The sequence below is a fragment of the Condylura cristata genome, unplaced genomic scaffold, assembly GCF_000260355.1.
Source record: "Condylura cristata isolate star-nosed mole 26May11 unplaced genomic scaffold, ConCri1.0 scaffold00028, whole genome shotgun sequence".
Classification (NCBI taxonomy): domain Eukaryota; kingdom Metazoa; phylum Chordata; class Mammalia; order Eulipotyphla; family Talpidae; genus Condylura; species Condylura cristata.
Window position 1 is genome coordinate 1,444,198 of NW_004567129.1, and position 21,608 is coordinate 1,465,805.

At 34.7% G+C, this 21,608-nt stretch overlaps 1 protein-coding gene across 3 annotated transcripts in view; it reads left to right on the forward strand.

Annotated features, from left to right (window-relative positions):
• PHKB (phosphorylase kinase, beta) overlaps nucleotides 1-21,608 on the forward strand; it is a 199,894-nt gene that overhangs the window by 79,987 nt on the left and 98,299 nt on the right. For all 3 annotated transcript variants that reach the window (XM_004690319.2, XM_012730657.1, XM_012730656.1), the window contains 6 exons: nucleotides 115-178; nucleotides 5,018-5,113; nucleotides 7,329-7,526; nucleotides 10,442-10,499; nucleotides 15,571-15,648; nucleotides 17,424-17,582. In XM_004690319.2, coding sequence (XP_004690376.1) covers nucleotides 115-178; nucleotides 5,018-5,113; nucleotides 7,329-7,526; nucleotides 10,442-10,499; nucleotides 15,571-15,648; nucleotides 17,424-17,582 — 653 coding nt within the window. The remainder of the gene's footprint in view (nucleotides 1-114; nucleotides 179-5,017; nucleotides 5,114-7,328; nucleotides 7,527-10,441; nucleotides 10,500-15,570; nucleotides 15,649-17,423; nucleotides 17,583-21,608) is intronic.

The following is a 21,608-nucleotide window of genomic DNA, read 5'->3' on the forward strand; positions in this document are numbered from 1 at the left end:
AAGTTGTTATAAGTGTTAATAAAGAATCTTGCTCGTTAATATACATCAGGTAATGGTTCTTATTTTGTAGCCAGATATATTAGTTTTATAAAGTATTTCCTTTTTCTCTTTTAGCTCTGTTGGCCTAGCAAAAGCAGCTTTAGAAGCAATTAATGGATTCAACCTCTTTGGCAACCAGGTAAAAAAGCAATAGCAATTGTTTTTTTTGAATTGTGTGTTTTATTCATTCACCAATTTATTCTTTATGATCATAGGATGTCTAAAACTTATATCATAGCCCATTGTGAACTGTCTTTCCCTTAACTATAACTTGGCAGTTAAATTTTAGTTTTCCTACTAAAACTTGTTAAATTTAAAACAAAAATTGTCAATAAAGAATTCTCTTTTCTTTGTTTGATAGCTTTCCCTTACAGTCTCTTGTTGGCTGTCATACTTTTAAATATTCTTCCCACTATGTGCCTCACATTAGCCATATTATTTCTCATGTTGGTTTCAGCTTTATGACTGTCTCATACAAAGGAGGAACTTGTGTGAGGAACTTGTGTAACATGTACAGACAAAGAATTGGAACCCTCAATTGGCTTTAGTCATATGTCTAAATCTCATTTTCTTCAGAATAAGAGGGAATACCTTAACGGTTGCCTTAAATTTTCATATGATCTTTAACCAGTTTCTGCTTCTAATCAAATGATTGTGATTGAATTGTCAAGGGAAGAGAATAAGACATTTGAGTACAGGTTACTTTCTGGATCAAGAAACAGGCTAATTTCTATAGAAATTTTTACAAATATTTCTGTCATAGAGAGGGCAAAAGAAATGTCCAACTACATTAAAATTAATCCTTAGCTATTAATATGCTAAGTTGCTAAAGATAACGTAGGAAATTATGCAGTCATGTACAATGTGACAAGGTTTTTGTTATGGCAATTACAGTACTACAAGCCAAATATAAAAATAAGTGTCTCAAGTCTTAAATTTTAAAGAGTTTCAAGTTAGAATATGGTAGTACAGCTCCTCTCTTCCTCTCTCTACATATACGAACTCTGTTTTTATGCTTCCACTTCCACTGGGTGATGGACTCTGGCCAACTCCAGCATTTGAAGATTTAAGGATGACCATAGACTTGAAAGGATTGGGATAAGGGAGCATACTTCATTCTGGGTGCCCAACAGGTGAACAATTTTTGGAGCCAGAAAGATCTTTCTCTCAAAATGAATGGTCAGAGATGACGTGACTTCCATGGGTCATACAGTGGAGATGCAGAACCAGAATTAACCAAAGCCAGTCCTTAATGAACCTGGAAGATCGACTGTCAGTGTAGGATACTTTGGGCTTTGAATGCTTCCTACTCTTAGAGGTAGATTGTGTTCTGTGAGAATGCCTAAGCTATGTTCTTCTTAGTTTTAAATTTCATTTATTTTTTGTTTAGCTATAATCGGTATATAACATTAAACTTCAGGTGTATGATATAGTGATTCGATATTTGTATATAATGAAAAATGGTCACCACATAAGTCTAGTTACCTTGCTTCACTGTACCTAGTTAAACCTTTTTTTCTTGGGATGAAAACTTTTAGTATCTACTCATTTAGCAACTTTTAAATATACAATGCAGTGTTTCAAGCTGTAGTTTTCGTGCTTTATATTTTATTCCCAAGACTTATTTTATAACAGGAATGTACTGTTCAAAAGCTCTAAATTAATTTAAGACACGCATATAAGAACATTGTATGAACAGTGTTCTAGAAATAACTGATAAGACCCATTTGATCTAAAATTACAAGTCTTCAGGAGGTTAACTTGGGCTTTCATCTCAATAAGAGCATTTTGTTGTTTTGTCAGTTAATTTCCCAGTCACTGACTTGTAATTAGACCGCTGTTCTTAAATGTACATGAGGTGATATTAGATTAACTACTAAGATCACATGTGCAATATGCTTCTGTTTAGCAGATAAATTTCTAAGGTTTAAAATTTACCTGTTAAAAGATGGAAATTTTATCATTTTCAAAGTCAGGTTTCTGTAATTCTTCACATCAAAAACAAAGATAAAGGGTATTTGTGCAACTAGGACCATCTCTGATATTATCCTGTGAAAACTCAAGATGGAGAAGCTCATCTTACAATATGTGACATTTGCTTGGCTAAAGGAATAAAATGTTATTTGTTCATATTTCTATCTGAAATAATCAAGGACTAGGCAACTCAGGAAATATTTAGTACATAGCTCTCCCAGAAACAGAAATGAGCTAAATAAATAAGGTCAAAAATTAACTCTGCTTAGAACAGTTGTTTTTTACCTTGGCTGCACATGAAAATTTCTGGGTGGGTTAGAAAAATCTGAATGCCAAGGACTCCCTTACATCAACTAAATAGGAATCTCTAGAGGTATAATCAGTTATCAGTTTTGTTTTTAAGTTCCTCAAGTTATTCCAGTATGTAACCAAGACTGAGAAATTACAACTGGAGAACAATGCTGGCAGTGTCTTAATAACCCAGACTCAGAGTGCAGAATAAAGTAATTCAATGCTTTTAAAATTACGGTTAAAAGATCAATGAAAGCTTTCTGAGAAAAGTAGAGTGAAGACAGAATTTTGAACAGTGGGTAGTAAGGAAAGGAACTTTGCATGTGTGTGGGCTGCATATGTAGGTGTATGTAGCTGAGGGGTGGATACTAATATGGAGGCAGCATATCCTAAAATGCACGTATGTCAGAGGAGACGGCGCTATTGCAGACAGCCTAATTAACACATGTAACAGCTGAACTAGACAAGCAGCACCATTAGGCTCACTATTTGGGATGCCATGAGAGGCAGAAAACAGGCTTATGCATGGCAGTGTACGACTGTGAGCCCAGTGACTTTCTGGGATGAAAGAATAATGATGACAATAAACCTCTGATGTTAGCAGGGGGAAAAAAGGAACTTGGGGCACTTAGGAAGAAGGTGAGGACTGTAGCTAGGATTTGAAGTTGGGCAGTTGGTGGGAAAGCAAGTAGGATGGTTGGAACAAGGCAGCACAGAAATGAATGAGTTTGAGATGTTGGAAACTTGTGAATAAGCAAATAATGGGACTTATTTATCCTTAGGCTGGTAATTAATAAAGTTAATTGAATGCTGCATCAGTCTGCTGTGAACTAAATTTTTAAATGATAAAATCTAAATAGAATAATATATCAATAATGAAGTGAAATGGAAAATTTGGAAATTCTTGCCTTAATTTGATTAATATAAACATCCAACTTCTATTTTCTGACCATAAATAAATGACTTATATATCTAAATTCATCAAAACATTTGTTCAGTCTCTTCCCGGCCAGCCTCTAAAAAATATGTGCAACGGGGAAAAATTATTTCATCATACTGCTGTGTTTTAACACTGAGATCAAAACTAGCTATCTATGTATTGGTTGGCTTTTCTAAATAAAAAATATACCATGCTTTTGGCTTATGGCTTGGATTTATAGAAGGATAAAACCCAACATGTTGGGTAGCCGTTATTCCTACTCAGAACTTAATTTGTTTTTAAGTCATCAAGGAGAACCTACATATGGATTTAATTATCACCCTTTTTAAATTATCAGACATTGATTTTTAGCCCTGCAGTTTTCAAAGGAAGCTCAGTATATCTGTATAGCCTGAATACTTTGCATACCATGAGAAATCTTTCTTGTCACCACCTTTAGAGTCTGTCTGGCCTTAGCTCATTTGTCATTATGCTGATTTCTTCAATTAAAGACAGGAACATGAAAGGAAGTTCTATATGTATATGTTACTACAGAGTAGCTGATTAAACTCTTCTGTAATAGCCTCTTTCCATGTGAAGAACCTATTTTAAGACTGGCAGCCAAACTGACTCCTAAAACAGAGTTTCTGTGATTGTAGTCTAGTAAATATGCTAGAAGATGATTCTGTCTAGCCACTGTCACAGGGACTTTAAGTTTCACTGATGACATATTGCTGCACTGAACCATCTGTCCCAGTCTCCATGATCACAGCAAACACTTTTGAGATGGTTCAAAGTATTTTAGTTTCAGGGTGAATACATCTTTGAAGTTGATGAAATTTGGGGTGATTAAGAAGGTAATATTGAAGCAGTCTGAAATTTGTGATTGTCATCTTCTTCCTTTCCTGTGTACTTTTCTGAGTATTGTCTTGTGATGGGAACAGGCTTTGGAATATAATTTCATTCTCTGCATTTAACTCCCAAGTAAAGACTAAAACCACGTATATTTATGAGTGCTTTTAAATATGGAAAGCTGTAATGGCTAAATAATGAAAAGTTTTTAACTTGTTTAACAGACAAATTGACTTTTTTTTTAAACACCTGTCCTTTTGTTCAAGTTTTTGATTCTTGAAATATTTTTCAGTATGTAAAACTATGTAACTAATGTTTATATAACGATTAAGGTTTGGGTGTCTGTGTCCAAAATTGTTTTTGAACCCTTGCTTGTTAAACTAAGGTTTAGAATTCTTTTCATAAAGTTAGGATAATAATATCAATATTAATATATGGGATTAAATGAGAATCCTGAAGCATAAAGCACACCATAAATTTTTTGTATTGTTATTACTTGAGGTTCTTCTGTCTTCCTATTTTAATCAAGTAGTTTTTTTTTACTCCATAATCCTGATTTATATCTTAATTTATTTAGCTTGATCATATAATCACTGTTCTTTACTAGGTTCATACAATTTAGAATTAGTGAATTAGTTTATTCTTGTTTAATCTTTGTGAAAATGTTAGATACATCATTTGTATATTCTTTTAAAATAAGTATTCTTATCTTGTAATCAATGCAAAGAAGAAATAAGGAAAATGTGAAAATTATATTTTTGTGATTATAAAATTGATGTTTATTGCAAGAAGTTTGAGAAATACTGAAAATTTAAATCTTCTGTAATGCTGCTCTCACAGGCAACCAATGTACTTTTAAGAAATGTTTCCAGTCAAAATGCCTGATATCCTGCCAGCTCTTTTTTCTTAATTTAGAATGTGTTTTTCTCTTTCTCATTCCAGGGCTGTTCCTGGTCAGTGATATTTGTGGATCTCGATGCTCACAATCGCAATAGGCAGACATTGTGTTCATTGTTACCCAGGGAATCCAGATCCCATGTGAGATATATATATATGTATATATATATTTATATCTTGGCACATTATTTTATTCACATGTTTTAAACAAAAAACAAGCTTTACTTTCCCTTTTTTTATTCTTTGGCTTTAGTATCCCTCAGACATCTAAGCACTATTCATCCATGGTAGAGGTGGGGCTTTCTTATTACAGGCTCTTATGTATATATGCCTTTTCTCCATTTGCATTGATTGATACCAGACTTTAGCCTCACTCTGCTTTTAATTATTACCTACACTTGCATACTTTTCAATAAAAAAATTTGCTTCGTAAGTAAAAAGTTAAATTTTAATTAACAAGTTTGTAAATGGATAGATTAATCTTATGCTTTACATAAGATCATATCAAAATTTGCTCTTAACTTCAAAAATGCATTAGTTTTCTACATGCACAATTTAAAGAGAATTGATAGTAATTTTACAGAGTAGAGCTAAATATATAAATACATGTTTGCTTACTTTTAACTTCCATTTGGTTGCTCTGATTCACTGAGGGAAAAAAGAGTTGAATATTGCTGTTAGAAAGGTAAATCTTAAGATAGCAATTTGGTATCTTGTCTTTACAGGACATTCTTTTCTAAAGAATTGTAGGACTGGATATAACACATTATCCTTTTAGTTAGAATAAAATATATAGCAAAACTGTGGAATATTAATAGTTGCCCGATCAAACCCCTTGCCTTCAAGACTCCATGCAAAAGAGAGATTTTTCTTTCTGCAAATCTAATCAGAGATACTATTTATTGGCTTCCCTTTTCAAAGCATTCCAGGCAGGAAGTTTTTTTCCTAAGGTATTTTCATTCCCTATAAGGTACATAAAACTAAGATTATTGTTCTCATTTTATAAATGACAAACTAAAAAAACAAAGGAAATTTATTTAAATGAATTTGTCTAGGATTTTTCATAGCTAATAAGTAACTAGAATCCACATCTAAGTTTGCTATCCAATGTGCTTAGCTTGTTAGTGTTTCCTCTTTTCAATTATAAGGCATGGCTCTCAGAATTCATTTTCATTTTTATCCCAGATATTTAAGCATTTAATTAGAATTCCTCTTATTCTGTGATTGCCTTTAAGTTATATTACTGACAGTCTAGATGAGAATGAAATTAGATTACTTCCCCCATGTGAGATAGTTTTATAACAAGTCGGTATGATCTGTTACGTTGTTTACTTTTCCAAGAAAGTCCTCTAAAATGCTAGAAGTTGCCAAAAAGATGAGAAGACCATTGCCCCACACTTCCCTGGCCTTGGAGGTCTTATTCAGGAAGTGAGCAGAGCTGTGGACAAAGCTGCTTTGTCCTTTGAGCTTTTTGTGGAGCAATAGTACTTACATATATGCATATGACTGACATATATATGTAGATTTCTATCTGGTGGTTAACAGCCAAAATTTTTTTAGAAAACGCATTTTCATAATTTATATTTCTTTAGAGTAAAATTACTTGGCATGTTTCTTTTCAATTAACCTTTTTCCTTTATCTGACAAAATTTAATATACCTAATTATAGTTTTCTAGGGGTTATCTGTGACTTTATTCTTAGAAAGCACCCAAAATAGAATCATTTAATTATTAAAAAAATAATAGTTTTATAGAAGTCATGCCAGATTATTATAAATGAATAATAAAATCCACAAATAAATAATAATATAATGTCCATGCATTATTCTGCCACTCAGCTACAATCTTAAAGTGACAGCATTTGAGTTTATAGGTTTTCACATAAAATTTTGGTGTGTTCATGTAACATTTTTATTTTACAAAACTGGAAAGTTACTGTTTCTTTTGCTTTAACAACTTAGTTCTATGAATGAATGTATTCATATATCAGTAAATATTTCTACAATATATATTTTCATAACTACAGATTTGTTCATGAAATAGATTGTGTTCTGTTTTTCACTGTTACAAACAAATTGTTAGGAAAAGCTCAGTTAAAGTAACTAATTTTTCGTCATAAATTTTACATATTGCCTTAATTTTGAAGTTTAGGTGCAGCATGAACCTTGAAATACTCCTTGTTAATGAAGAAAGTATTTGTGCATCTTTAGCTCCACTAAACTGTGTCATAGAAACACCCATGTGCCCGGCCACTGTCAGAGACCCTTGCTCAGTCTTTGTCTCTGGAATCTTCTCAAGTGTGTCGGGCCTATAGGTGTAGGTCCTAATGTTGCCTTTTTTTTTCTTACTGCACCAGAACACGGACGCTGCCCTGCTGCCCTGCATCAGTTACCCTGCGTTTGCCCTGGATGATGAAGCGCTGTTTAGCCAGACACTTGACAAAGTGGTTAGAAAATTGAAAGGAAAATACGGATTTAAGCGATTCTTGAGAGATGGATATAGAACGTCATTGGAAGATCCTAACAGACGTTACTACAAACCAGCTGAAATTAAGGTATCAAAAAATATCCCCTGTGCATAGCAGGTGGTCAGGAGCAAGAGGCAAGCTTCTTGTCTTTGAATTCTTGTTCTGTCATGGCCTTGGGCAAATTAATTAACATCTCTGTGTTTAATATTCCTCATTGGTAAAATAATTGTACTACTGAATATTATTGGTCCCCTTATTGAGGATTTTATAACCTAATGTACGTAAATGGCGCTTGGCATCTAGTTAGCACTCAGTGTGTTTAGCTCTTACTACCAGTGAGGTAGGTTCATTTGCTCTTATTAGGACATGTTGATTCACTCAATGATCATTTGTCTTTCATTTTTTTTTACTTTTCTTTTACATTTGACACAATGAGAGGCTCATTAGGAAAGGGAAAAAGGAAAAGAGCGGCACTTACATTGTTACAGGGAGGCAGAAGAGCCCTGATCATTTTTCTATTGCGCTTCAGTACTTTGCCAGCTTGCTCTATACGATTTGTCATATATAAGAGAAAAATGTTTATTTGTGGTCCAGCATTCAGTATATTAAGCAAGTACATTTTCTGTTTCACTTAAACTCTTCATTCTGAAGTTTAGTCCTCTATTTTTTAAATATTTTTTATTTCAAATACCAATATACCAAGCTTTATAATACCTGCTTATAAACTTTTCTGTAATGCTTAAAAAAAGGTAAGTGAGCATCCCATTGCTGAAGACTTTGCTGTAGTGGAGTAGATTAGAAATTATCTTTTTATGCATAGTCATATGCATGTGCATATGCACAGTGCTCACTGAAGATAGGTAACGTCCCATAATCTATCTCTATAAAAATGTTCTCAGCAACATTATACTTTGTAATTTGTCAGTTACATACATTTAGTTTGCAAGACAATTAGATAAGCTGTCAATGTATTTAATGCCACAACTGCCATCTGGGCGCACAAGGAGCCATTTTGTTGTGTACCTTTTAAAAACTTTCAGCAGTGTTAGTTTGAAACAAGAGATACATTTCTCTCTTTAATACTGTTTTCTTTCCTATATAATACAATTCCTGTGTCAGTTGGCAGCATTTACATTTGAATTGAGTCCCTTGTAACTCTTACCCTGCACACTTTCCACTTTGGATGCATTTAGCAGCAGTGCTACTGCTAAGCATCACCAAGGAAAGTGGATGGACGATCGTCAGTTGGCATCATGTGGCGGCTGTTTTTGCTTCGTCCTCATCATTGCTTCACTGCTTTCTGCCATCGAATGTACTTGCTTCACTGCATCTCTCGTCTTATTTCTTTTTGTCTTACAAGTAAAATCGTTCATTGTTTTTCTCCATCTGGCTTATTTCACTGCGCCTAATATCTTCTAGGTCCATCCATGGTACAGTAGGTACTTTTCTGACCCTGTTTCACTAAAACTCTCCTTGGCAATTGAGCATCTTAACTGAGTTCTCTTTTCTGGAATACTTTCTATGTTATGTCACCTTATGCTCTTCCTAATTCTCCTTCAATCACTGTCTTAGTTTCTTGTAAGGTCTTCTACTTCCTCTTACATTTAGACCTTCTACTGACTTCCATCCTCAGTTCTAATCCCTGTTATCCATGCAGTCATAGCATTGGCTATCACCTAGCTCGTATTTCTCCCCCTGAGTGCCTTACCAGGTATTCAGCTGCCTTCATGATGCCTTACAGCCTTCCACAAGGTACCCTACACCTTCACTTGGATGCCCTACAGCCTATTTCTTCTGTCCAGTATTGGAAATTAACCCCTTATTTGGTGTATGGTTTACAAAAGTCTCATATTAGTCCTCCAAATCTGAGACTCATTCTAAGTTCTTCCTCTTCATTTATCCCTCTTTGTCATTCCCCAAGGCTGATACTTTGTCATTCCCCAAGGCTGACAGATTTAACCTTTAAATCTTACGTCTGTCCCTATCTCTTAACTCCTTGGTTTAGGCTAGTGCTTGAAAACCAGGAACAGGTTTGCTCTCCAGGAGTATTGGCAATATCCACAGACATTTATCATTCTCACAACTTGGCATGTATTACTGGCATCAAGGAGGTAGAGACCAGGGATGCTACTAAACATTCTACAATGGAGAATTATTTGAGCTAAAATTTCAAAAGTGATGAAGGTGATAAATCTGTTTGTTTGCTATCTTTAATCTTTGGATCACTTCCAGCAGTCTTCCACTTGGTCCCCTTTTTTCCCGTCCAACAACTCTCATTAATACTAACAAGTAAATACAACAAGTAGATCTGATCCTTTCAGTATCCAGCAGTGGTTCTCTTCACCTACAGATCAAAGTCTCAGTCTTTTAGCATGACTTCTTAGGCCCTTTCTGGTCTTGCTGGCCTGGCCCACCTGCTGACCTTCAGATCTTACTACTTCTCCCTTCCTCATTTCAGAAATCCTGAAATGCTGATAATTTCTTTAACAAACTTTGTACTGTCATGCATACATAGTTTGTATTGTTGTCTTGTCTTTGTGAAGTTCCCTTAGTTCCCTTAGTTGAGAAATCCATCAAACATTACTTAAAGCATCTACTTCCCTATAAATGCTTCCTTGCCTCCAGACTCAGTTCCATTCCTGATGTCCCTGGTTTTCCCCATATAGACAGCTCATAATATGTGGCAGTGGTTTATTTACATGTCTGGCTCCCCAATAGTCCCTGAGCCCTTGAGAGCAGATTCTCTACCTTTTTGTCTTCAGAGCGCTCTGTCTAGTTGGTGTCAGTCATTACTAAGTACTTAGTAAATATTTATTGATTGCTGTGTGATGGATTAAATGAATGTGCTTTTTTTTTTTGATAAGAGCTGTCAGGATCTTAAAGAATAATTAAACTTATAATATCTGTCCAACATTGTTATTATAAATATTTTATGTATGTCCTAAATATAATTGTTCTAATTAATAATTGTGAGTTTTTTAATCATTTATTTTCTATTTTAGCTATTTGATGGCATTGAATGTGAATTTCCCATATTTTTCCTTTACATGATGATCGATGGTAAGTGGAATTTTCCCCTGAAACTTAAATTATAGAATATAAATTGTTTAAGGAAGAGCAAAAAAATATCTATGACTTCTTTAGTGATGTTAACTGCTCTGTATTTTTACATTCTCTTCTGTTCTGAGAGTGAATGTTATATCATTTAAAGACTTACAAAATGTTTTAAGTATTTTTAAAAATGATACAAATATATTTTCATATTTATAAAGAAAAGTTTTAATGAAATCATCTGGTATTTTTCTTTATTTTTCGGTCTTATTTCACTAAGCATGATCCCTTCCAGCTCCATCAGAAATCATGACTACTATATTCTGTGACATTATAAATATCTGCTAACATTTCTACTTAAGAATAGAGAACTATGGCCCTCCCTGGTGGTGCAGCGGGTTAAAGCACAGCACTGAGAAGCTAAAGCCACTTCCACATGAGTTCGATTCCCGCCTGCCCTGGAGGTGACCACATGGCGTGGCAGACCTCTCCTGACCCACTTGCTGCTCCCCTCAGCAGTGTACTTCGTTGATCTGCCTGTTCTGCTCCCCACTCTGTCTCTGATGAAGCCTCTCACCGCCCCTGAGCCTCTGGCCTATACCCCAGTTCTGTATGCACAAATAAATAAATCTTTAAAAAAAAAAAAGAAGAGAATTATTAATTAAAATTCAGTTTTCAATTATAAATACTAACATGACTTTTTTTTTCTATCTTACCTGTAATCCCTGTGGGCTTCCTATCACCAAGTCACCCGTGTGCCATCACCATAGTCCAGTGCACTTCCTCCCTCCACTGTTTCTGATCCCATTCCTCATTCCATCCCCACAAAATATCTCTGATATCTTTGGTATGTGATTGTTCATTATTATCCTGGTCCTTTATACTCCTGCTATGAGTGAAGTCTTCTGGTATTTTTCTTTTTCTTTTCTGGCTTATTTCACTAAGCCTGATCTTTTCCAGCTCTATCCATGTTGTTGCAAAAGACATGTGTTTATTTTTTATTTTTTTGGTTGCAGAGTAATATTCCATTATGTATATGTACCGCATCTTTTTAATCCAGTCATCTACTTTTGGGCATTTGGGGTTGATTCCATGTCTTTCCAACTGTAAATTAAAGCAGCAATAAACATGGGGGTGCAGGTGTCTTTTTGAATTAGTATTTTTGTATCTTTTGGGTAGATACCTAGGAGTGGGATTGCTGGCTCATAGGGAAATGCAGTTTGAGAAACCTCCAAACAGTTTTCCATAGTGGTTGTACTAGTTTGCATTCCCACCAGCAGTGCAGGAAAGTTCCTTTTTCTCCACATCCTTGCCAACATTTGTTGTTGCTAGTTGTTTGACGATGTGCCATTCTCACTGGGGTGAAGTGGTATGTCATTGTGGTTTGAATTTGCATCTCCCTTATTACAAGTGATGGTTTGAATTTGCATCTCCCTTATTACAAGTGATGTTGAACATTTTTTCATATGCTTGTTGGCCATCTGCATTTCCTCTTTGGAGAAGTGTCTTTTTAGCTCTTCTGCCCATTTTTTGATGGGGTTGTTTATTTTTGTTGGGTTTCATCAGTTCTCTGTAAATTTTTGTGATCAATCCTTTGTTGCTAGTTTTGTGTGAGAAAAATTTTTCCCAGTCAGTGGGATGTCTGTTTTTTTGTAATGTCTCTTTTGCTGTACAGAAGCTCTTTAACTTGATGTAGTCCCATTTGTTTATCCTTTCCTTCACTATCGTTGCATTGGTGCTGTATCTTCAACGATGTTACTGAAGTATATGTTGTAACATGACCTTTTTGTTGGAGATCAGCTCCAACTATTGAGGTGTCTGGAGGCAACAAAGGCAGGACCTTAAGATGGGAAGGTGTCGGCAAGTGGAGATTCCAAAAGGGGAGAGAGGAGCGGGCGCGAGGAAGACACGGGAGTCAGGGTTGGGTGCAAGTCTTCCTGCCATTCCTTCAGCAGGTCTTTATTTATACTGTGTAGCAAGTAGTTAATTGTAATAATGCATAGGGTGAATTAATGAGATATCACCATAAAACGTTCTCAAGGACAAAGGAAAAAAGCATTCTTCTCTTAACAAATTATGGTATACTAGATTATATGTTTTTGTGATAATTGTCATGTGTACAGCTGTCTAGTTATCACTCAAAGGAAGAGGGGTCTGGGAAAGGGGAAGCTTGTTAGCAAAAGGTTGTTAGGGGTCTTAGAGTAGTAATAAATTGTGTTTGCAGTATTAGCAGTGATTGTCTAAAGAAAAGCTAGTGGCTAATTTAAGGCTAGCAGAGAGTAGTTAGTGCTTTTTTTAAAAGGAGTAAATTAAGAGAAAGTTGTACAGTTGTGTATCAAACAAACAACCTTGTGTAGTCAAGGTTGAAATTTGTCCATGAGTCCTTATGCCCTGGGAGCCTTATCTGAGGTTTGCTTTTTTATTCAAAGAAACCAAGGAAGCTTCCCAGGGGTTTTTATGTCCTGGGGTCTTATTTCTCCTGGGGCTTGCCTTTTGTCTCAGGAGACAGAGCAATTTCTCGCCCTGGGGCAGCTTGCCTGAACCAGGTAAGAATCCAGTTGTAAACTGATGGTTGCTCAGAATATTTTGATATTATGATTATACAAAAAAGGGAGGTCATAACATAAGTTAGCAGCGGAAAGTCTGATTTTTCAGAGCTTTTCCCGATCTACCCAGAACCTGTCAGACGATAGACGTTGCATAGCTTGTGTCACCTTTAACTAGATAAATTAGTTGTTACATTTTGTAAATTTAAATGATATAACTTGTTTTGATGCATCTATATTGTAATATGATTGCCATTAAAACAGTACCACATTGTATCATTATAGCGTAATAAATTAACTATGTATTTATTATACAATGTACTGTATATTGGATTCCCATGACTTACTACTTTTCATTATATCAAACCCCATTCCCTTATAACTACCATTTTACTGTCTTTTTTTTTTTTTAAGATAAGCTTGACTTTTAAAAATTCCACATATAAATGATATAATTTAGTTCATTTCTTCCTTTGTCTGGCTATCTGCTTGAGTATAATTGATGATTAATCCTCCAGTTTGCTTGTAAAGTATCTCTAAAAACCATTCATCCATTGATAGGAATTTGGGTTGTTCCTGTACTTGGCTTTTATGGGTGATGGGGTAAACAAAGTATTCATAGACCTCATTGAAGTCATATTTTCATTTCTTTTGACTGTATACTCAGAGGTAGTCTGATAGATCTAGTTTTAATTTTGGGGGTGAAACACTATACAGTTTTCCATAGTGGTTAGGCTAATTACATTCTCCTCAGCAGTGTGAAATGATTATCTTTTACCAGTGCCTCATCAGCACCTGTTGTGCTTTGTGTTCTTGATGACAGCTGTTCCAGCAGGTGTGAAGTAACCTCTCCTTGTGGTTTTGATTTCCATTTCCTTGATGATAAAAGATGAAATGCATCTTTCATGTGCCTATTGGCCATTTTGAGAATCTTTTTAGAAAGATATTTACTTAGCACTTCTACTCATTTATTTTATTATTTTGTAAAGATTTATTTATGGGATACAGGGCAGAAGTGCAAGGGCGGTAGAAGATTCAACAGTGACAGAGTGAGGAGCAGAACAGGCAGATTGATGAATCTGCTGAGGGGAGCAGCAGGCAGGTCAGGAGAGGTCTGCCACACCATGTGGGTCACCTCCCTAGCCTGGGATGAACTTGTGCTGAAGCGGCTGCAGCTAGCTTCACAGGGCTGTACTTTGGCTCATTATACCACCAGGGAGGGACCTCTACTCATTTATTAATTGGATTATTTGTTTTTGTTATTATGTTGTATATAAAATTTTATCTATATATAGAGAAAATTAATACATTTTATATATATATATATATATATATATATATATATATATATATATATATATATACACACACACACACATATGTATATATGATATTAACCAATAAATGGTTTCTAAAACTCTACCTTGTTGTTTTTGAAGCTTTGGAATTTGATGTAGTTCCATTGTTTATTTTGCTTTTTTGGTTTGTGCTCTTGGCTTTATGTTAAAAAAATCATTGTTAAGAAGATGAACTTCTGTGTTTTCTTCTAGGAGTTGTATGGTAGTAGGTGTTTAATTCTTTTATTTATTTTGAGTTTATTTTTGTAAATGATATGAGATGAGGTCAACTTTCATTGTCCTGTATTTATTTGCTTTTATAGTTTTCCCTAAATTATTGTTGAAGAGATTATCCTTCTCACATTGGTTGTTAATTAGTTCTCTTGGCAAATTTTAATTGACTATATGTGTCCATATTTAATTTTGGGCTCTCTGTTTTTTTCTGTTGGTTTTATATGTATTTTTATAGGCAGATAAAAATAGTACCACTATGGCTTGGCAGTATTGTTGCAGTATAGTTTAAAACCTGCAAGTATGTTAACTCTGTTGTTTTTCCTCAGTATTATTTTGGCCATTTTGGATCTTTGTAGTTCCATGCAAATTTTTGGATTGTTCAATTTCTGTGAAAAATGCCTTTGGTATTTTGATAAGGATTGCATTGAATCTGTAGATAATTTTGTGTAGTTTTGTCATCTTAGCAATATTAATTCTTCTGATCCACAAATGCAGACTTTTTTTTAAATTGGATTGTATCTTCTTCAATTTCTTTCTTCAAAGTCTTATGTAGATTCTGTTGTGCAAATCTTTCACTTCCCTTGGTTAAATTTATCCTAAGGGTTTTATTGTCTGGGTGCTACTGAAGATGGGGTAGTTTTCTTTGTTTCTTTTCCCAATGCTTAATAATTAGTGTAAAGGAGTGCCACTGCTTTATGTGGTTGGCATCATAACCTGTAACTTTAGCTAGATCTTCAATTGATTCCAACAATGTTTTTGACTCTTTGGGTTTATAACAATACTTTCTAAAATCAATTTCCTGGAAAAAGATCACATGTTTACATTACCTTTTTACATTTTACCTTTTATCATTATCGTAGAAAGTTAGCAAGATATTACAACTGGACATTTACAAATAGATTTTTCAAAGTTAAAAGTTTGTCAATTTTCTGATGCTATTGGATTTTGCATTTTACATTTTAGGAGTTTTTAGAGGCAATCCCAAACAAGTAAAGGAATATCAAGATCTTCTGACTCCAGTACTGCATCAGACCACAGAAGGTATAGTTGAAATTTTCCCCCAAATTCTTCCTGTATTTCTTTTATGCTGTTTTGAAGTATATAGGTGATTACTTTTTAAACAGACTAACTCATATTAAATTGAAAAAATGAATAGGTTCTCAAGTAGGGACTAATAAGGGGAATTTATTAGTTAAGACAGAGATAAATTCAGATGTTCATGGTGGTAATAATTACAGCATAGTTTGCCAGGTTGACAGAGAATTTCCAGTTTGCTGCCTACTGTGTAACTGCTTTTCCCTATGTATCATGAAAATAATGTAAGTGGCTGATTTTTATCCCGGTCCCTAGAAATGCTGTGTTCAGTTTAGTGCTGCCTTCTATAAAGTCTTTGACCAGCATAAAGGTACTAGCATTGCCAGTGACATCCGGCACCTCTCTGGAGTTGCGTATAAGACTTTTAACATGTTATTTTAAGTGTTTGTGCTGGAGCTTAAATGTCTTTGAGGATGGACTAAAGATTTTATAAATGGCCAGGGGACCAAGTCTTATGAGTAAGAGTATATTGATTTCATTTAAATACCAGCAGGAATCATAAAATAACCTAATTAATTTTTCTGTATAATAAAAATTAGTTCTCAAAAGAATTCCAGAAAAGTTGTGTGGGTTTAGAAGTATTAGTAAAATAAGAACTTAGCCTCATGAGAACATGATGGGTAAAAGACTGATGATGGGCTTAGAGATAAGTCACAGAAACTAGTAGTCCAGCACGGAGCCCCATTCCCAACTCTTAAGAAGTTTATGATATTGTCTTGGGTCTTCCACAAGTAAAAACTTATAATGTTAAAGTTGTGACATACGCATATAAGCACTGAATTCCAAATAGATATTACTTTTTTAAAGCAGTTTTTTATGACTGTAGGCCCCAACTAATCATTCTCCATTGTGAAATATAATGCAGTAATATGTGTTGTAATAAATATAATATTATAAATTCCATGCATCCAGTTTTGTTATGTTCAGTGGTAGGTTATTGCTGCATGGAAGTGGTAGTTTTGTAGTTTCTTGTACTGTTCTTTAGATTATGTGATGTTTACAGAGTGCTGTTCAAACTTGTCTTTACGCATCATAGACTTGTTTTTTAACTGGTTTGTAGACACAAATGGTTCTACTGGTTGTAGACACTATTGGTTGATGCATGAAAATAAATGAAATTTTAGGGGAATCTATACACTACTGATAGGAAAACTGAGTTTTCCTCAGCTGCCATTGTCAGACGTCCTCAGTAGCGCTCTAGTAGGCTACTGCCCCACCTCATGTCATCTTCAGTTAGTCTGCTCTTTAAATAATTTCCACAGGGAAAGAGGGATTTTTCTCCTCATGCTATTGAATGGTAGAAATTGAGCTTAATGTTTAGAATGAAGATTTCTTTGCTCTAAGCAGTGACGCAGGGTCCCAATTCTTCCCTTAAGATGACAGTTTTTCGCTTGTAAAGCTTCTGTAAACTAGCCCTATTAAAATAGCTTCTTTAATGGTTCTAAGTATTTGCTCACTATGTATTTGTTGATTCATGTTAGGGTGTTAAAATGTAATATTCTTAAAGGGAAATATGTACACATCTTGTCAAATTAGTGTTTTAAAGTCAAGATATTTCCACCTGTTCCATTTCCACATGTTCCACCGGCAGTTTTTGAAAGGAATCGAAATACCCACTTTTCTTTGTCCTATCAAATCTGTTACCTCCTTTCTCTTTCTGGGAAAATTGGATGATGGTACTGATTTCTTAGATTTTTAATATATATTTTTTAATTGTACAGGTTATCCTGTCATACCAAAGTACTATTATGTGCCAGCTGATTTTGTGGAATATGAAAAAAGAAACCCTGGTAGTCAAAAGCGATTTCCTAGCAATTGTGGCCGTGATGGAAAACTCTTTCTTTGGGGACAAGCTCTGTATGTTATTGCAAAACTTTTAGGTAAGTGGAGAGGTAGGGAATATTTTCCTCCTTGTTATCAAGTCACTAGAAATAAGTATGTATTTGCTGACATTCTTCTTGGATTTGGGTGGTGTTTCATGCTGCTAAGAAGTCTTGGGGTAGTTTCTTAGTATATAAAAGTAAATTATCTGTTCTATTTCACTGAATAATGACAGACATTTACTGGGAAGAAAGCAAAATAGTAATGGGTAGCATTATGATAATTTAGATGGTGGCATTCAGCTGAGTGTATATGTTTCTTCCAGAATTCCATGGAAACTTTGAGTTACATTTAGGTAGTATAATAAAATTCTGATTTATAATTATAACAGCCACATTTGTTCATAACTTTCCAAAGGGAATTGGTTAGCTGGTTACCTCAAAATTCTGTTTGCAGTAAGTACATATTTACAATTTATTCAGTAAACTAAAGGATTATTGGGATTGTTGTTTACAATTCTGTGAAGAATTAGTTTTCACTTTCTTTTAAAATTTCAAGTAACATTACTCTGTGGATATGTTGAAATTAAAGGTAATTTGTGAGCCCAGAAAAAACATTATACATCTTTCTGTACTACTCCTGGTTAAAATTTCATATATTATTACATTTTGATTGAGGAAAGTTATTATAAGAGGCTTCCCTGGTGGTCTGGGGGTTAAGTCTCTGTACTATTACCACTACAGCCTAAGTTCAATCCCTGGTCAGGAAACTAACTCACATATGGTGCAGCAGACCTCTCCTGTCTCACCTGCTGCTCCCCTTATTAGTGTATTTCAGTAAATCTGCTTGTTCTGTTCATCTCTCTGTCTCAGGTGAGTCCTCTCACCTCCCCACATCTCTGGTCTACACCCAGTTCTTCTACACAGAAAAAAATGAAAAAGATTTTTTAAAAATTGTTGCATATGTGGGACCCTCCCTGGTGGCACAGCAGGTTAAAGCACAGCACTAAGAAGCTAAAACCACTTCAGCATGAGGTCGATCCCTGCCCTGGTGGTGATCCACATGGCATGGCAGATCTCTCCTGACTTACCCACTGCTCCCCTCAGCAGTGTTCTTTGTCAGTTCTGCCTATTCCACTCCCCACTCTGTCTCTGATGAATCCTGTCACCACCACTGCACCTCTGGCCTATACTCCAGATCTGTATGCATAAATAAATAAATCTTTAAAAAAATTGTCACATATGTGATATGCATATAAAAAAAGAAAAACTATCATATTAGAGTCAGAATTCCTTTATGACAGATTAAGAAACAGACTGCTTATAAATATTATACCCACACTAAAACACCTGTTTTCTGTATGAAATTCTGTTATTGTTTTTGTATTACTGTGTAAATGTTAGGTTTGTTTGCACTGTAAGAGTAATCATCTTTGGATCTTTTTTACATTTCAATATGGAAGACTATCTTGAAATCCAGATTCTAATTCAAGTTTTACATAATGATATATAAATCCAGACAGAAATTAATCAAAAAAAGAAAATGTAAGTTAATACTGTTTATTATTTGCTTCTCAACTATTTCTTATCTTCATATATACTTAAATTCTAATTTAAGAATCTATATAAAATTTTTCTTCTTTTAAGGGGATATCTTTTTGATAGTAGGTGATATTATATATACAGATTTTGCTTTTAGGTTTTTATTTATATACTTCGTATATATGCATAAACTGAGAGAGGGAGTAAGAGCAAGAGAGTATGCTTTCATAAAATCAAGTCAAGTTGGGAAGGTTATCTATTGTTAGAGCATTTATACGAAAAAGTCTTGTTGATACTATTTTCAAATACATGAAGTAAATAAATAAAGATAAAGCAGACAACAATTTTACTGTCAGAACTCTAAGTTTCTACCTATTACACTTGTGAATTATATATGTGTAGGATGAAAGTTTTCTGTGACTCTGATTCTGAAAACTGGTACTTTGGCTCTGGGAATTGAAATCCAAATCTTCTTCATTCTGGGGTTTGTTTATTTTGTTTTGTTTTGCTATATATTCAGCCTGAGGTTGGTACAGCTAGAAAAATTGCTATCTGAGCAGTCTTTGGATAACACTGAGATGGCTAATGAATTGGGAGTACAGAATTGATGATGATCTACATATTGAGCTTCAAAACATAAATAAATATTGTCAGTCAGTAAAAATAGCATTAGAACTTTCTTACTCCAAAATAAATGTATTGAATGTACAAAGACTTTGACCATAGATAGCATTTTCTTATGTTAAAGTCAGGGTGAATAGAAATAGTACAGGTCATGACACAAAGGATTCAAAGACTGAATCAATCCCTCTTTGCTCCTCTGTGTTTGTGGAAGGGCAACAAGCGAAAGGTGTGTCACAAACTGTGATAACATATAAGTTTTCTTCTACTGAAAAAAGGAATGCTGTTTATCCATGAGTACTCTGACCCCACTATGTGTCTTCTGCGAATGAAGGTGCATACCATCCCCAAAGACTGAATCATTTAGTTACTCTTAACTCTAGTACCTTCCCCAAGAGCCATCAAACTTCTGTAGATGTTATTAAGATTCTAGACATCAGTTACAAAGTCTTATTTATTCATTACAGAAATCTCAGTTGAATACCAATTTGTGGGGAGCAAATCAGAGTTACATGTAAATATGAGAACAGCAAATCTTTACAATTATGTAATATTATAGCTTTTGCCAGTTCAGTCCAATTTGTATCTTATCTTACTGAATCTAGTAAGGATACTTACTTTATTTTATATATATCTTAGTGAAAAATGAGATAACAAAACTAAAGGACTTTATTCATCGTTAGAGGAAGAAAAGTTGAGTATACAGTTTCCTGGACAAGGGCCTGAATTACCTACTGTGTTCTTGGAAAATTATTAGTACACAAATTTTTTGTTTTAATTTCAAAAACTTTGACTTTTAGTAAATCAGTGTTTATTTTAAAATAGGTAAATAAATTTAAGTGTTTATTTTAAACCAGGTAAGACATTTTAAGGTAAAACTTTTGACTTGTTTTAGAATAAAATGATTATTAGTTATACCCTCAATTATTATTTAAAATTCGAAGTTTACATGGTTAGTATGGTTAGTTGGTAGAAAGTAGTGTATTTTCTTTGAGTACTTGGCAAAAATAATGTTAAAAACTATTTATCGCTTAAAAGTCACTTGAAAATCATGATCTTTGAATTGAAATTTTCTTGAGGTTAAGAAAACTAGAGAAATATAATGTACACTTATTATTAATTTTACTATTTCCACAAAGCCAATACTTCATCATAGTTTTTATTTATCATTTTATAAGAGAAATTAACAGTAGTTGTTTAGTCTAAATAAATTCTGATTTCTTGACATTCACTTGTCTTTTCCACATAGATGCCATACTCTTATCTTTCCTATTCTGTAGACATTCACAGTGGTGTCTTTCTCAGGTGCCTCCATAAGATCTCAGATCTTTACAGTTTTGAATAGAAGATATTTTTTCTGGACACATCTGCCTCCATTTCATTCTCTGGTCAGTCATTGTTTGGAATTTGTCAGTAAAAAATACATTTTAGGGGTTCTGGCAAGATGGCGGCAGAGTGAAGACGCTGTAATTACTACCTCCAAACTCACACAGAATTATAAGACTGAATATGGTCTGTGGTCTTACATACTGTGACTTTCAACCCAAATGAGAACATCCTAGACTCACTAGGAGGAGGATAACTGAAGGAGAATCAGCATTTGGGGAGAATCAGAGTTTAAGGAATTCCGATAGGGGAGCTCTGATCCGCTCCAGGAGTGACCAGCAACAGCGACCAGCAGCCAGAAGGAGACCTGCTTCCCTTCCCCACTTGGCCCACCCTGGAGATAAGGAGAGGCAGCACAGCGGGTGAGCAGAATTCCAGCTGCAAGGAAAAGCTGAAGCCCTGAAACCATATTGCTTGGGCACCCAGGTGCTAGGACCCAGGAGCTCACCCAGGCACTAGACGGAGACTTGCTTCCCTTTCACCCTTGGCCCGGAGATAAGGAGAGGCAGTGCAGCTGGGTGAGTGGAATTTAAGCTG